This window comes from Filicampus tigris, chromosome 12 (assembly GCF_054856515.1).
Source record: "Filicampus tigris isolate MCC_2025a chromosome 12, RoL_Ftig_1.0, whole genome shotgun sequence".
NCBI classification, from domain to species: Eukaryota; Metazoa; Chordata; class Actinopteri; order Syngnathiformes; family Syngnathidae; genus Filicampus; species Filicampus tigris.
The window spans coordinates 8,750,795-8,768,716 of NC_141228.1; the positions used below are offsets into that span (position 1 = coordinate 8,750,795).

A 17,922-nucleotide genomic window follows, 5' to 3' on the forward strand; every position below is an offset into this window, starting at 1 on the left:
CTGGGCCACATTGGCTTTTCACACTCTGCAATCATTATTTGAATTAATGCCGCGATTTATTGTGTATTGTTGTTTGCGCCGAGTGTGAATGGTAGGTGGGTCCGAATATGACACACGGGGTGGGTTATAGTATGAGTGTGTGTGCCTGTCAATTAAAAGTGTGTATGCGTGTGTGTGCATTCACTTTATTATCCCTCCATCAGTCTTGACAAAGGTGAGAGAGGATTTATGTGCATGTATGTATGTAAACGTGTGCATGTGTGCTTTTGTGTGTGTGTCGGAGTGCGTGTGGGTGTGGGCGTGTGTGTGTGTGTGTGTGTGTGTGAGTTTGACTTTCATTGAAAGACAGTGGGCAATGATCCCATAATGCCTGGCTGTCTGTGCGTTACAGTAAAGAGGAGTCCGGAATAAGAGGAGACAACAGACAGTAGGCTAAAGGCTTACCCCTCCCCTCTTTTGTGTTATTCAGAATAGTCGAGACAAAGCATCTTAACACTCATACACAATCACTGACATGCCTATGTAAGGAGACAAAAAAGAGGAAAGCTGTTTGAAAGTAAAGAGACTTGAGATAAAGATTCTTTCTGGTAGAGGTTTCTAGAGGTTTTTTTTTTTTTGAAGATGATGATGATGATTTGGAGGTGTGGTTACGTTTTGGAGCAGACACCGCAACCCAATGTGACTCAACTCCAGGGATCGCAGCCCTTGATAGGCAAATTAAACACGTGAATGAGCTAATTAAGCATTTCTATACTTCCTGCTGTGTAACGACAAGGTCCCCAAGCCACATGACAGAAGAGCAGATGGAGGCATTCTTCTCCCGAAGGTGCATCACCTTGTGTCTTCTGACAGATGCTGACATAAATGCATCTGTATTAGAGCATAGGCGTCTTTCCACTCGACAATGCTGTCTAAGCTAAGTGTAGAGCAGCATGTGGAGTATATAGGCCCGAGGGACATTGAGACAACAGTTCACTCACTACCTTCAAGCCGTTTTCCCTACTCTTTTGTTTTTGTTCCTGACTCCCTGGTTCGTTTCTGTAGTTTTAATAGTGTTGTCAACACCTTTCTCAGAAATTCCCCTTTCAGCATAGATTTAGATTTATTGCTCATCACTCTTTCACCTTGCTTGAAAAGTGTTTTTTTATGCCCCTCTTAGACAATCTGAAAAGAACGCAGAGCAATAAAGCCCATTATTAGTGGAATACTTTTATTTTGCATGTATGGAATCATTTATCCAAAGTGGGTGCCAAGGTTGCCGCTATGGCCTTTTGGGTGAAAAGCACAGAAAGATTGACAGGATGAGCGAACCAAGTGAGACTCATAAAATGGCCCGGTGTAGTGTTAAAGAAGTAGAGAACGAGAGAAGGAAATTAAAAGCAGCAGAGAAAGGAATGCTAAAAGTAGGGCTACGAAACAGGTGTGTTTGTCCTACTTTGCTGTGCCACCAGCAAATAGCAGACCATTTTTCTCCTTGGCTTGTTTGGCGCGAGGCCCATTTGGAAATTTCTCGCCCTGTCGTCACAGCACGACCATAATATCGAATGTTACCCCTTTGGAACTTGTGCGTGGATTCAATCAAGCGTGTCACTAGTTGCTGCTTGCAGAGTAAAACGTCTTCTACACATTGTCTCCTGAACAGCCCCCCAAACCGCAAACACACACACACAGCACACACACATGCCCCAAAGTGTCCACACTACCTTTCAAGAATAGACCAGCACCAAATAAGCATCAGAAATAGACATCGGAGGACAACTGTTGACAGGTCTGTGACGAAAGAAGCAGAGACAGACACAACCTCTTGGCAGGCCGGATTACAGCCACATAATTGCGGCCATACAACATTGGAACATAAGACCCGAGGCGCAATTCTTGTTTTTTTGTTTGTTTTTATATTCTACTGATGCAAAACCCAATTGACGCATTGCATTTCAGTGTCAAAATGGTGTTAGTACTGAGCAAAGGTCTGATACTACAAGTAGAAATGTTCTTTTACGCTAATGATGTTGTGATCATAATTAACTACACTCTCCTGAGAAGAGAAAATGTATGTACCTGTAATTGTATTTAGAGGCTACTTTCCAGTTCATGGGGGATAACGGGTAGCGCCAATTTGATTCTAGGGGGTGGAGTGGTTCCACAAAGTCTCACTTGGTGAAATAAATCCATACAACTGGATATTTATTCACATTGTAACCAATATGGAATAGGTTTGTTTGAGGAACACTAGTTATACTGTAGGTAGTTAAACTAAATGAGATGCACAACATTTGTAAAATAGGAAGATAGATTAACTGACAGATTTGCATAGTTATGTGTGATTTGTTTAGTTTAGAGGTTGAGGGTCAGCATATAGCTACGGCAGCCACACCTCGGCCCCTCTGACCTCCGGGAAATTAAATAGCCGGAGGCTATTTAGAGGCAAAGTGCCGCCTCTTCATTCTTGTCTTTGTAGTTGTCTTAACCACGCTGGCCACCCTCATGCTGTACCATACCCAGCCTGCCCGCATGAACGTTTTTGCCTATTTACACACCTATTGCCACATTTAGGCAAAGTGCTATGATAATTGAAGTCATTTAAAAGGTAAGATAAGTCAGCTCCTGCCTTTCAAAGTCAATGCATGAACATAATGATAACATTATATATATATATATATATATATATATATATATATATATATATATATATATATATATATAACGTTCTTTGATTCAAAAGATGCGAGTGCATTGAATCGAACCAAATCGATTCGTTTCTCTTTGAAATGTAATAGATATGTATTGAATCATCCTTTACTGCAGAGATATATCATAGAAGGAAATGGCACATTCACGGTTCTGACAAGTTCATTCAAATATGTGTAAAATGACAACAAAGGTCATTGCATCTATCTCTCTCTCTCTCTCTCTCTCTCTCTCTCTCTCTCTCTCTCTCTCTCTCTATATATATATATATATAAATGCCCTGTGGGAAAGCAATCTACAGCTAGTATTAATATACATTAATATACGAACCTGCGCTAAAAAAAACCCATTCGTTTTACGCAATCATTTTAAAGCAACTTTTCAACTAAATGCCTACTAAATTTTGGGAAAAATGGACTCAATTGTGTGAACTAAAAGGTTTGGCTTGCAGCATTTCAGATAGCAAGCACTCGACAAAGACAAATGTATATTTACCACAGCTCCCAGCTATGAGCACAACAAACAGGGAAGTAGAAAGTTGTTTTGTTACTTTGATGGACCGGGTGAAGTGTTGAGTTAATTTGTTAGATCAGAACCCTCACATCTACTTTGTTTACCCATTTTCTTTGCCTTTTATTGCCGCTTTCCTCTCCATCTTTCAACTGCTCCCTCCGTTAGCCCGCTGATTTGACTGCCAACTTGTGACAACAACTGTACAGGACTGTAACCCTGCAGTCTCGTCACCTCCGTCACTACATTAACAAGCAGGATAACCTGCCAATAAAAAAGGCTTTTACCCTGATCGTCCCCAAACGAGACTTAAACACGACCTGCTTTCTCCTGGAGAACGGCCAGAGTGCTCACAAATGTGAATCAGGCTGCGTTAACTTGCCTGAAAATGAAAAAGTAGTGCAGGTGGATACATTTTTAGCTTTTCTTTTGTCACTTCATTAGCAGCGCTTAGAGGAGGTGGCTAAATTGGAGAAAGGCAGGGACAGGTGGAAGTTGAAAAATGCATCTCTCCAGATTTAGGTGGTGCGTATACACACACTATAAGCATTATCAGCTACAGCCTACATACATCTAATGAGATCAATACAATAACTGAGATCAAATACATACTGTGTGACGAGTCCTCTGTTTTGGTTTTAGTGGCTAGAGAGGTTTTGGTTTGTCTGTAGCTACATAAATTATTGTGTTTTTTAATTGTGTGGTATCTGGGCACTTAATGTATTTTAATAGGTTAACCCACCCAATTACCCCTTAATTAATATGACACTTTGCAGTTCTCCCTCCATTGCAAACATAACCACAACATCTGATAAATGAATATCTCTCTGACAGTTTCAATTAATACCAAGCATTATTGTCTGGTGACACCAGACATTTTTGATAAAACTGATTACCCTGCACCTGCTCTTAATAAGTGCAGGCCTGTCAGTTACATGTTGAAACAATCAAGAAATTAAGCACATAAATGTAAAAGATGATGAGAGAGTGAGTGGAAATGCTTTCGAGGTAGGTTTAGTCATTTAGCGGACCTCTTTATACTTTTAATAACTGACTTTCATCCTTCATCAAAGCAACAAGTAGATGAGCAGACTTTGCTCATGCTAACCTCCTGTTGTGTCCTCTGGGGGGACCAACCTAAATCTTTCCTTTTAACAAGTTCCCTGCTTTTCCTTCTGGCCCCCAGCAGTCCCCTGAGGTTGGACCTACGGGACCATTACAGTATTTGGGAAGGCTGTGTCTTAAAGCTAAGTCTACAACCATCAAGGGAACTGAGGAGGAAGTTCACTTTCGGGCTGTCCACACTTCGAACATCTAAGACCCTGTGGGCACTTAAAGCCCGGAGGACATCAGGTACAACACATGGCTGCAATTGCCATCTTGTCATGTATGTGCTTCTTCTTCTTCTGGGAACAGCATGGATGCATTCAGAGTCCACCTGTAGCCCTCTGTTACTGTATGTCCGATTACCACTTCCAAATCCTCTAATGCAATTACGTACTCCTGTCTGTGCCAGTGTTGCCATATCAAAGCTTATTTTACACAATTTATGAAAAAGCTCGCTTGATCTCACGCTTGGCGGTTTAATATTTATGAATGAAGTGAGAACCGCCGCTTCCTCCAGTAGGTAGCTCAAACTCCTGTTCCTTCCCAGCGTGACTGATCAAACAGATATTGTTACCACTAAAATAGTATCACACATGGAGCTCGCGAACCTACAAGCAGCCAGTGATAAAGACAAATAGCCGAGGGGGAGGAGGATGGGTGAGAGAAGGACGAAAATCTTGAAATTCCGTGGAGATTTAGACAACTTTCCTCAGCTTGGTGTGCGTGTGTTTGTGTGTATTGGTGGGATACTGTACATAAGTGTTCATGTGTCTGTTGGGGTATAGCGAGGGGGCCTGTCATCTATCACTGGACAAATGCTAGGTTGTTGGGGAGGGTGGTGCTGGAGGGGGTGTTGTGGGCCCGAATGGTGCTGCTCCTCAAATGAAATAATATATCTTTGAAAGCCTACGCCCTGCGCCGTCCCCGCCGCCGTATATCAAGCACATGAGCGTCTGGTGGAGTCGCTCCAGGCCCATTAACCTTCCACCTGTCCCCCTCCCTTTTTGACACCCCCCTATCGAACCCCACCTACTGATCGTCTTTTCACCCCCCTGCTGTCCTTCACCAACGCTCCCTCTCCTCCTCCTCCTGCCCTTGGTCGCCGCCGCTCGCAGCCTCTTGTTCATCTTCCCATTTAACCCCCTCCCCTGCTGCCTTCACCTTCCTCTCTTCCTCATTTCCCTCTTCCTCCCATCCAAGCCTTCTCTGACAGTGCCTCCACATAATTTCTCCACCTCTACATCTCCTTCCCTGTCCTCCATTCATCCCTTTTTGCTTCTTGCCTCACTTTTATCGTCTCCAACTATTCTTTCAACCTAAATTGTTCACTTTGTCTTTCGTTCGCTCTCATCCACTCACATTGCCGCTCTACTTTTGTGTCATGTTCAAATCTTGTAATTCCTTGTCCCCTTCTCATGTTGCCTCTCTAGCTTTTTTTTTTTATTTATTTATTTTTTTTACATCATAGTGGCTATTGTAAAGTGAGTGTCATGGGGGGTATATGGGGGACTGTGTATCCTGCAGGATAATAATTCAAATGCAGTGAAGCAGGGCCACGGTTACAAATCTCTGCCAAATGCACATGGTCGCCAACCCCATCATGCTCGCAGTTTGTCAGGGCAGGGGTGTTGAGCGGGTGGCGCGTGCTATATTATTGACCTCTGTGACAAGACTGACATTGCAGCATAAGGCTTCGAATCTGGCCGTGTGTGTGTGCGGAGTTATGGATATCCCCAAAGTTCACATATCAGGCCTCCGTTGCTTATTAATTTCCACTCAGTTATAAAAAAAAAAAATCACCAGAGCTGCGTGTGGTTTTGCTACTTCCTCTGCATTCTCTCTGCTTTCCTTGTCTATTTGTGTCTTCTCTCATCTCCCCTCTTTGTTTCACCTCTGTTCTAATTGCCTGTTCTCTCCTCTCCCTGGCCATCTGTTTATCCAATATGGCTGACCCATCTCAGCTGGGAGCTTTCCCAGGGAACCAGACTTCTAATACAGTTCCTCCTCAACTTAATGGGCCTCCACTCTGCTTTTGCAATTCCTGCTGCATGCTGACAAAAAAAGAAAAGAAAGAAATAAAAAAAAAAGAAGTGCCTGGATCGATCAAAAACGGTCCCTAAATGACTAAAACAAACAGTGAAGTCACATTTGGAACTGTCACAGGTTGTCATACCTCTTCCATTTCTATCAGGTTGATGGACTAAATATAGAACATGTATAAAGTTACACCACATTTAACAGAACAGATTATGTGGCATGCTACTGAATTGGTCATCATTAGTCTGATGCAGTTTTTTTAAACTAAGAGACAAGATAATTAAGATGCCACGACTATTACGACTGAAGGCATGAGGAGAGATTCTCCAGTGTAATCTGCAAAATGAATAAGCAGATGTGAATATGATGATTGGATAATTTCTATAAGAATTTTCTTGTTTTTTCTTTTTTTTTTTTTTTTCCAGTAATTACCTGCTGGCTAGTGTGTGTTGACTCGGCACACAGAATTGCTTGTGGTTCCAAAATGAGAGACCCGTCCGCTTTATTAAAAGGTGTGGAGAGAAGAAGAGGAGCGGGGAGGTGTGTTGAAAAGGGAATTGATTTAGAAAGGTGAGACATAAACACATGAATCATCAATATCCCCCATCTCACTGTTAAATTCTATCTTCCATTGAGTTTTTTGTGTGCGTTGGGACAGCCATCCCATAATACTCACACAATGAAGGAGAGTGTAGCGGAAGACCAGCTCGACGCAGACAATGAGTCACACTGACAATGAACTAGCACTTATGTAGCCATTTGAAATGCTTGTGTATTAAAAAATAATTAAAACATGTATTGTGTGGCCTCTTGATTTAAGTTGCTATGAGAGAACTTGAACTAAAATTGATCATCATAACATCCAAATTACTTTCGGACTAATGAATGAAGTAGCTTCAGCTACACATTATTGTTGTGACCACCTCTCGTTATATCATCAGAATACATAAGAATCAGAAAAATACTAGACATATATTATTATATTATTATATCATTCGAAAAATATATGGTCATAAATATAATAGTTGTTACTGGCAAGACTCTCACATCTAATGACAGAAAATATTAAACATAAAAATGTGCCTATTTCATAGACATAAATGAATTCATTTGTTCATTTTAGATTGTTTGAAGTTAGCTATGAGAAGCGTTAACAGGAATTTCCACAAAGGCATAAACACATGTAACCATGACTGCACCACCGCATTTTGCTCGAGACAACCCTTTCATTATGTACTAGTGTAGTGTTTTTCAACCAGGGTTCCATGGTAAATTCTTCCTTTTACTTTTTTTTCTTGAACTTTGTCACTGCAAGTGCATACAGCATATACTGTATGTAAATTCAGTACACATGCGTGGTTGTACCGGTATATGCGTACATGCAATGAACATTATTTTTCTTTGTTTCTGTTTTTTTTTTTTTATGTACAACACTTTGTGCTGCATTTCCCAAGCAGGTTTTGATTGAGTGATTGACTAGTGTGCCATGAGAGATCATCATGGATGCCGTGGGAAATGTTCCATTTTTATTTTATTTACCTGAAATTTTATTAATGAATTAAAAATATGTCTTTATCTATCTGTCTATGGTGGCGACATTTAGTGACAGGATCAACAATGCTCTTTCATTAGATAGAAGAAGGTACATTAAACCTGTGCATCCACCTGTTGGCTTTCATATAACAGAAAAATGGCTCTGTGTTATACCAAAAATGACTTTTGCCTAGATTTTATGCAGAGGATTTTTTTTTTTGGTCAATTGAGACAAGATCATCTTCATATCAGTACTCATACATCTTGTGATATTTTTGGTTGGCGGTGTGCTGTGAAATGTGTTAAATTTGTCATTTTGGAAGAGCCCATCTTAACGTTTTCTTACCAGAAAGAGAAGCGGCAGCGTACCACACTGGAAGAGGACAGGGCAGGGATCTTCAAAAGGTCCCGCTAATGGCTAAATGCGTCCGAGTCCCGTGACAGAGGTAAACTTACGGAAACTAAATCTTTAAACACTTGTTTGGCGGACATCTCGTACACACCCCCTGAGCTTGGCTCGATTACCAAAGAAATTCTTTTGTTCTTACTGTGCTAATAATAGTGAGAGCTCAATGTGTGAGTGCAGTCTGTGTGTGTGCGTGAGTGAGTGAGGAGCAAGAAAGAAAAAGAGAGAGCGAGGGAGATGAAAGTGTATATATAGTTACCTACAGCCTCACGCCAGCTAGTCCTGTGACGACCGTTTGATTCTACTCTGCTTCCTGTCTTTGTGGTTCTTAGCCTAACCTTACAAGTCCTGTCCAGTATCTTCGACGTCACAGAGCACAGATGGTTTCTGATGCACATCAAATTTTGAACACACTTTTGGGGGATAGTTTCATCATACGTCTGTAAATGACAAATGTAAACATCTTCCTATATATTGTTCTAGAATCAAAGAACAGGACCCACGGCCACTTTCGTCTGGAGAATGGGGAGACCAAAGGTCATGTGAGTCTTTGGGATTTTCTAATGTTTCCATTGAGCTGCAAATCCCAGTGGCAGAAAGTGGCCACGAAATACACGCAGGCATTCTCATGTAACAATCACAAACAAATAAAAACACAACGTTCAAACAAATCTGTAAAACTGAACCATTTTCAAAATTAGCAACCACAAGAGGCCGACCAAAAGAGAATGGGCCATCAGACAGCAATAACAATCATTGTGTCAATTGAGCCGCACCACCATTGAAACTGAAATATGCTCAATTACTTATTAATCAGTAAAAGCAGCAGCATGTGCACTATGTGTGAAGCATCCACATTATTTGTCATCATTTAGATGGGCCTTTTGAAAATGCGTTATTCATGTAGGTTTATCCCCATCAGCTAAATTATCATGTCCCACCCATCCCAGAGAGAAGATAGTTCAAGCAAAGCTTTAGGGCCAGCGAAGTGGGGGCTGCTCAGGAAGAGGATTGTGCTCTATTGAGCTCCCGTCATTCTCTACTTTTGTAACAGGCACCTGGCTCATTTGCTATCAAGATCCAGTAATATGCTTGTCATTAGGGGAACATAAAGACATTACATTCCGCAGCTAATCAGAGCGCGACAGACACAAGTGGTTGTGCTAATTGAATTAGGATAAGTGCATGGGAAATAGTGGTGCAAAATGATCATTCAAAATTAATGGACAAAGAGTAGACAATGATTAATAGTAGCCACACCCTGCGACTAGCCTGTGTGTCCGCATGTGTGTGTGTGACTGAAGTAGTGAGGATCCCAGCTGAATGCAAATGCAAATCCCCAAAAAATGTCAATAGCCGCGACACACAGAGTGCTAAATGTCAACATGTGTTTTCAAGGACTTTGTAATTGGCTCCCTTTTATATACAAAAATTATGTATTATTTGCCATCTGAAAATAAAATTACATTCAATATTTGGAGGTAATTTTACGACTGCCCCTGGCCTACTTATATGCATTTGAGCCTTTGGCAATGTGCCATGCCAGACAAAAGGTTGCGACGACAGAAGTACGTAAAAAGAGGTGAAGCACAAACTGATCAAACTCAAGCCCATGCCGCTCAAAATATTAACCCTCATTCAAAAGGAAAATAAAACCATAATGGCAAATGCACTTGAAATATTCCTTTGGGCTCTATGTTGAGCCTTGGAAAATATATTTATAAGGTCTGTACACTCACCGACAGTGTGTCAAACAGGTAGGTATGGATATGTACATTTGGTCGCATCTGCAACTACAAACAAATTCTGAGAGATCTTGTCACAAGTTTTCAAATTGGAGTTTGTTTGATTCAATATAGGGGGCTGACGTGATTTGCTGTGGTTTCATCACAAAGGTTACTGCAACATTAAGTCTGATGTTTGATCATTATACAGACATGAAGCACTTTTAAACCGGTTCAGTGGATTGCAGAAAGTGTTTCAGTGTTATTTTTAAGTGGCTTTCATGTGCATTACATTGTGCTGATGAAAAAAGCTCCTGGCAGGCAGCGTGTTCTCCAGGCAGTATTCCAAATAACTTAATTGGTATGCCACAGAAGTATGATAGGTGAGAGTTAGTAGCATATGAAAAGCTTGAATACAGAACCGAGAAAAGTAAGCCCATTTATGGAGAAATGTAAGAATGTATTTGAGATCACTGAATGTAACATAATTTAATGCAGACAAAAGGATCACGTTATGTTTGCTACACTACACAGAGCCAAACGCAACCAGATGAGGCAAATGGGCCACCCCGGGCTGAGTCTTGATCCTATCAAGGTTTCTTCCCGTTTGTCGGGAAGGAAGTTTTTCCTTTGTCAATTTTGCCAAAGAATTTGTTTATGTTTGATCTCTTAATGATATAAGGAGTGTGGCCCTAAGCTTGTTCATATGAATAGTATTGTGATTTGAATTGGATTTGTATTTCAGACAACTAGTTGTGATTAGTGGCTGTATAAAAGATGATGTAACCCTCATAAAATGGAGTACTGAATGCTTACTCTAGAATATTAAAATATTGTTTCCTATGACTAATTATTTTTTCTGTCAAGAATTCCACAGCCTGTAAAATGGGGAAAATGCATTTGTTTCAAATCACAAAAGTTTTTGAGATGATTTCCAACCAGTGGTTTGTCAATTGGACGACTCACTCAGAAATTGGGATACATCTGTTGTAGAGTCAAATGCTGTCCCTTATAATACAATTTACTCTAATGTGTCCATTTGGAATAATTCATAAAACGGCGTCTGTTAGTGGACATTTTCATTGCCCCAAAATCCTGGTATGTTGCCACGGTGTAAAAATCAAGTTTCAATGGTACAAAAGTAGTACCTTTGTGGGCACCAACCCAGGGACAAGTCAGTGCTGCTACCGGGGATCAAGTCAGTCTTGATGCGCTTTCAGATCACATTTGCTGTTATTGTAACTCCTCTGACTCTTCAGTCAATATGCTAACCAGTGATACATCACACAGAGCGTGCACAGTCAGATCAGAGGAATCACTCATGGGCAGATAAAAATCACCCAGACTACGACCCAATGAAAAAGGCCCTGGAGTTATCGCAGCCCATAGCCAAAATGTGTCATGTTAGAGGAAAATATGAGTGGCTGCTGAATTGCTGATCAGTTATTAGGAGTGTATGCGTCCACAGCCCTGTGAAGATTGGTGTTTGGATACGAGAGGTAGATTAAAGACATGTCTTGCAACGAATGATTGAATGAATGTCCATGGACTCTTTTCCATTGTGTTTTGTAGATACCAATTCGTCTGTGTGAAGCATGCAGACAACCACATATTTGGACTCAACTAGTATGAATACAATTTCAGAAATATATCATGGCACTTGCAAGACCATGCGCACCCACCTTGAGTTCACGGAAGAAGATACTGCTGCGAGCCCACTCTACGATGGAGAAGAGCGTTTGGTCAGCCATCTTGCACATGAGACCGAAGGTGTTGAGCTTTTCGTGCTTGCCCCGACTGGCCTGCTCCTGCTGCAGGTAGGCCAGGATCTTTGCTTGAATCTGAGGCTCGTCCGGTTCACACTTGAGCAGCTCTACGATCAGGTGGGGGAAACTCGGGGGCGAGCCCGACTGGTAGGCATCAACGTAGGCGTAGCCCATGATGGACTCAGGGGAGCTGGTGTATGGGTCTGGGTACTCAGACTTAATGGTACGTGTGCCTTGGAAGTGTCCGTAGGCTGTTTGGTAGCCCTGCAAGCTGCCGGCATGCGGTGGCATTGCCATGCTGACAGGTGAAGTGACGAAAGGACTGCGGTCATAGTCTGTTGGGGGTAAGGCGGTGGCATGATGGTGGTGGTGATGGTGGTGACTGGTGTGGTGGCCAGTGTGATGACTCAGTGGCAGGCCCTTGGAGGCAGCTGAGTGAATGTTCTGAATGGCTGATGAGATGGTGAGGTCGGTAGGGACAGCCTGCATCACCTGGCTCATGGCCTCGATTTTCAGGCCGTTAGCTCGGATCAGTGCCTTCTTCTGTTGCTTGAGGGCCCGGTCACGTTTGTACATTGGGCCGAACTTGTTGCGTCCTCCTCGCATACGATCTGCTCGCACAGCTGAAAAAAAACAGTATGACAAAAGGGGTAAAAACTTTACGATTTCGAGGTTTTAGCCATTGAAAACCTAACCCTAACCTCATGTTAACAGGATTTTGTACAAAAATGAACGTGGTGAAATTCGTATAAAACTGGTGAATTGTACTAATAAATTGTATGATGCTAACCATAACCTAGTAACCCATTTCAATCAATGGCAAAATATAACATTTTTGTTGTTTTGTGTAACAGCAGGTTCCGCATGTTTTTGGCTTGGCTGTGAAAACGTGTCCAGCTTGAATGTAGACTTTTGTGTGGAAATAATAATAAAACAAAAAAATAGTCCACAGATAAATAACGTTAAAGAAGTGAACTCAATAGTTGTAATGTCTATGTAGGACAAAGGTTTTCCAGCGGTGATTACACTTGACATTGTTGACTCTAAAAGCCCACAGGTCTAACAGATAGTGAAGTTACTCATTCACCAAAGACACAAACCTCCCTGCATGGAAATACAAATGAAAAATAAAGCCGGACACCTTAAGAAGTCTTTTTAGAGGCCCCTGACTAATTAATGATATATAAAATCTTAAAAAATGGCCTGCATAGACAAAACTAGATGCTGACAATTTGCATGGAGATTCTCCCCCATGCCCTATCATCCTCATGCAGGATCCCATGTGTGTTGTTGGTATGTCTAATGAATGAGATGGTTACACATTGGACTGCTACGGGGGCCATGTGTGATCTGGCTGACTGCTGCCATCGCAAAGCTGCTCCGCTGCCTCCCAGTTGGGGGCGTGGGAGTTAATTATTCATATTTAATAATCACCCTTTACTCCGACCCCGTGCAATGAGCAAGATATCGGGGACTAAACAACAGAAAACCTCACTGCAATGCTACAGTAATCAGCCATCTGTAGTATTTTAAGATGTTGGACCCTCTTTTACATTTTGATTCCTGGGATACCATGGTGACTTGGCCCTGGTCCACTACAGCTCATAATGTCTTAATAGATTAGTAAAAGAACACTTGAGGACTACTGGGGAGTGGGTGTGGAGCACTGGAAAGGATGACCCCCCCCCACCCCAAGCCCTCTCTACACCCCCTTTGCATGCACTCCAAAGCTGCCTTGGGAGTGATTTTAATGACCTCCGTTAGAAAAGTGTCTGTCACTGATTTGAATGATAAGATCTGACACACACACACACACACACACACCCTCTCTCTGATACACTCAATGCAATACACTTGTCTTGATCACAGACATATGGAAGCATGAAGTCTTGACACCTCAAAGAGTTTGTAATGCATACGTAGTGCATTGCCCACTGACACAATATAGCCTCACTGGAACTTAACTTGCCAGCGCTTAGCATAGCCATTTATATTGAATACACATAAAAAAAAAATCCAGGGTTATGACAAATGTATCCATTTAATCTTCTGTATGTGGCCATTTAAAAATATTAACGATTTCTCCACAATGTTGCAAGTAATGAGCCAAGACACCCATAGCTGGCCTAGACAAATGAGGCTCATATAGCCGTTTTGTAGGGACACATCAGGAAAATAAGGATTAGGGGTGTTTCCTATATGCCCACCAATACCCCAACACACACAAATGCACACAAATAAAAACACACAGATTACATTCCATTTTTACACCCACCGAAACATTAAGTACACAAACATGCATAGAGGCCTCTTTATTCTCTTTAGAGCATTGATTTTTACCCCGAACAAGGCAACTTTTTATTATGTTCTTTTGTGTGTCCTGTATGTTTTTAAATCATTTTTATTTGTTCCCTGATCCTATATATTTTAGGTTTTGTTTGTTTTTTTAAAATATATAATTTTTTACGAACATTCTTTTCTCGTGTATACACAATGCCTTTTTCACATACACATATATACAAAGGCGCACACGCACACCCACGCAACCACCCCCCCCACACACACACACGCACTGTTCAGTGCTTATGTCCTCTGATTTATGGTTGTTTAATATACCGGAATATTAAGTGCACGCAGGTGAAGATCCCTGTCGGTCGCCAGCATATTAATGGTTCCTGCAGAGCCTTGCTGACACCCTGTTTGTCATGTCGGGGCCTCGGCCTCTGCACCGGATGCGCCCTATCCGATGCGCACACATGAATACCTATGATACCTATGCATAAGTAATGGGACAGCTGCCTGGCTTCACAGTACACGTAGCAGGACGCTGAAGGAAGACGAATCAATGTGGCGGCAGAATGGCAAGAGAAAAAGAAAAAAGGAACGGCAGCGCGTTAGGTAGGAATATACAAGATTTCTGTTGCCATTGTTACTAATTCTTAAACACGGCTTGACGTGGTTTGCAAGCAAATACACTCTCTGACCATCAATGTCATGAGATGAAATACAGGAGCTTTATCAGAAATTCTACTATAAGATTGAAATAAAAAGGTTTAATGTAAACTATTGGTCAATGAGGCGTTACTTTAACAACATCTCTATTGTTGCAGTTGCAATCGTATAACAATCTCAATAATGTTAATAATAATGTTTTTACAATACAATGGTACTCAGTTGAGCATGTTGTTGCCAAGGCCAAGACTAACTAACTGACGGATGTAATTTGGATCAGCACCAAATTGGGAAAGGTCCTGGGTACCCACTTTTTTTTTTTTATTGCCAAATTACGGGAAGTTACCAAAAATACGTTCTTATTCAGCAATTTTGATATAGCCGCACCTTTATCCGGAGCTACACTAAAATTGTACGCTTTCTTCCTTGGCCAATGTCCACCACCCGAAGTTTAGAGGAGATCAGATATGAATAATTTTTGCATACTTCTGCAAATTAAGATTCAAATAAAAAGGCAACAAAAACATAACTTTGGCCAAGATGATTACCTGTCTGACAGTGTCAATCAAAACAAAAACATAGTTTTTTCCCCATATATCGATGCAGCTCTTTTATTGGTGCATCTAATGAAATTAAATTCTTTAGATTCAGGCCTACTGTAGTTGTATCGCCCTCTTGCACTACAAAGAAAGTAACAGGTCTTCAAGATTAATTAGGCTTCAATTACGAACCTGCCTAAACAGCCCATAGCCCAAAACATCTTTTGGGGCGATCCCCTCAGTGAAAGGAGACATTAAACAAGTCACTGAAGCATATAATCAAAGTACCTTCTAGAATATCCCGCCAGTGGGATGATACTCAGATGCAACACGCGTCATCAGCTCCATTGTTAATGGTTTGAAACCTTGCTCGATTCTTAACTTCTTTCTACCAATGTTTCAATTGGCTGATATGCCACAGTGCACATGTTGGCAGATCACTGTGTTCATGTGGTAAAAAGAAGCACCTCATCTCCCTTGTCATCTGTGTGGTATGTATTCTTATGAGCTTTTAGCGAAGTTGAACATCGTTATAACTAAATAATTAACTAACTAAATAAATAAATAAGCACTACATTTTTATGCAAGATGAACAAACTCAAACTGCAAACTACCTGTCGCCGGTGGTGTATTTATCGATAATTTCAAAGCAATTTTGTGTCAGAACTGTTAAAGTGAGGACCTTAAAAAATGGTGGGTCTTTGATAATACACTAATTCAAACTGGTATTATCATTTGATCGTAGGACCTTTACGAAAGCACAACAAGAGCGAAATGAGATTTGAAGTGATGGAATTGGAAGTGTGAATGGAAGACAAACAAATGGTTTACTGAGTTATACAAATCTATCACTCCAATGTTTTGGGCAAAGACAGCAGCCCCACAAAAGCAAATTGAAAGATTGCATAAGCTTGTGTTTAAACTTGCGAGAAGCAACCCAATTTTCACTGCACGGACCCAGATGCAAAGAAATGCAGAGTGGATCCCCAGTTTTGTCAAAGGTGATATGGCATGACTCCTTCTTGTGACCGGCTCCAAGTCAGCCCTTGGCTCATTCTGAAGCTCCAAAATTGCATTGCTAAATAAATGATATGTTGCAATACACAATAAATATTTACTCGTGCCACTTCATAAATGGTGACACAAGCAGAAAGTTCTCCCAGAAACTTCTCATTTGAGTGCTGGTTTGAACCTGCCTTTCAGACGTGTTTAAAAATGCAAAATCCGCCATTGCAATTTGTCTCAGGATTGATGAATCACATTGCATGTGATAAATGTATCTATTCGCAATTGCCAGTATGCGCAAAATGAACTGAATTGTACGAGTTTTGCACAATTGGAAAACCGAGCAAGGCAATGCTTTTTTTTCAATTGCAGTTCTGAAATGCTGATATTTTTAAAATTATGACAACTAATAACTTATACTATTAGTACTTGTAGTATTACTACAATGTTTTCCTCTCTTGGCATCTCACACACCTCCTAAAATTCCACACCAACATGAGGATGACAATTTAGATCTTGAATGATGCACAGATTTCCGAACTGGAAACAGCAGACTGTACTAACTGCTGTCAAATGAACAAACATTAGATAATCTAAATAATTGGCTAATTGGTTTCACATACACTGAAAACAATTCTGTTACTCAATTTAATTTCTTCAAGTGGTTGCATGAAATATAATCATCTGAATCCAGATACATTTTAGATACATGTAGACTATACATCTACTTTTATTTTATTTTAAGGAAAACTATCTGGATCCGGATCATTTCATTTTGTGCAACCACCTGATGAAATATAATTGAGTTAATTCAACTATCCTTTTTTTCAGTGTATTGCTACAAGCTGCTGTGTCATGCCCTGAAATAAGCATGAATCCAAACGGGCTTTTCTCTTTCACCATTACTTTGCTTTTCCAATGGCAGCTTTGCGATCTCGCCTGTGGCCGTGTGAACACCTTTGGCCTTTTCATGAATACATGTATTTGATAAGGAGATGTGTGAGTGTGTGTGGCAACGGGTGTCAGCCTTCCTGTGGAGGAGTTCTTTACTGGTTGTGGCAGGAGTCGCCCACTGGAGCTCTTGGGCCTTGACAGAATGCTGGAGGGCCTGTCGTGCCTCCGAGCTGAAAGTTACTGCCAACAAACGAAACACGGCCAACTGAGCGCCCACGTCAGCTGGAAAATGGCAGGCTGGGACGTATTGCCCAGCGGCCATTCATGATTAAGAGCGATTAATTACATCTCACATGGAGGAAAGAAGGGAGAAGCCTCCGGAAAGGTTTTATTTAGGCAGTTTGTTGTTTGGCTTTTCTTTTCTTTTTTTTTTTTTTACCACACCCTTCTTGTGATTCATGTATATACTGCTGGCCTGTACATTTGACAAGATTTAATATACACTCCCGGACCAAAACATTAATACCGTTTCCCATTCAATATCACTAGAAAATGTGTCCAAATGTTTGGTAGTGTATAAAAATACCAGGAGGAACCACGTTACCACATCGAATAACAATATTTGTTCTCTGTTAAATAATTGCAGTCGTGTTTTACGATCATTGTAAAATGACCTCTAGACCGACGTATGCTCCAGAATTTGTGATCTCAGAATAAAACTAAACAATAATTGATTGGAAATATTATCTTTGAAAAGGAGG

At 41.0% G+C, this 17,922-nt stretch overlaps 1 protein-coding gene across 1 annotated transcript in view; it reads right to left on the reverse strand.

Moving 5' to 3' along the window:
- Nucleotides 1-17,922, reverse strand: part of nr5a2 (nuclear receptor subfamily 5, group A, member 2) — a 59,418-nt gene that overhangs the window by 34,313 nt on the left and 7,183 nt on the right. The window contains exon 4 of the mRNA XM_086047582.1: nucleotides 11,688-12,394. Within this exon, the coding sequence (XP_085903708.1) occupies nucleotides 11,688-12,394 (707 nt within the window). The remainder of the gene's footprint in view (nucleotides 1-11,687; nucleotides 12,395-17,922) is intronic.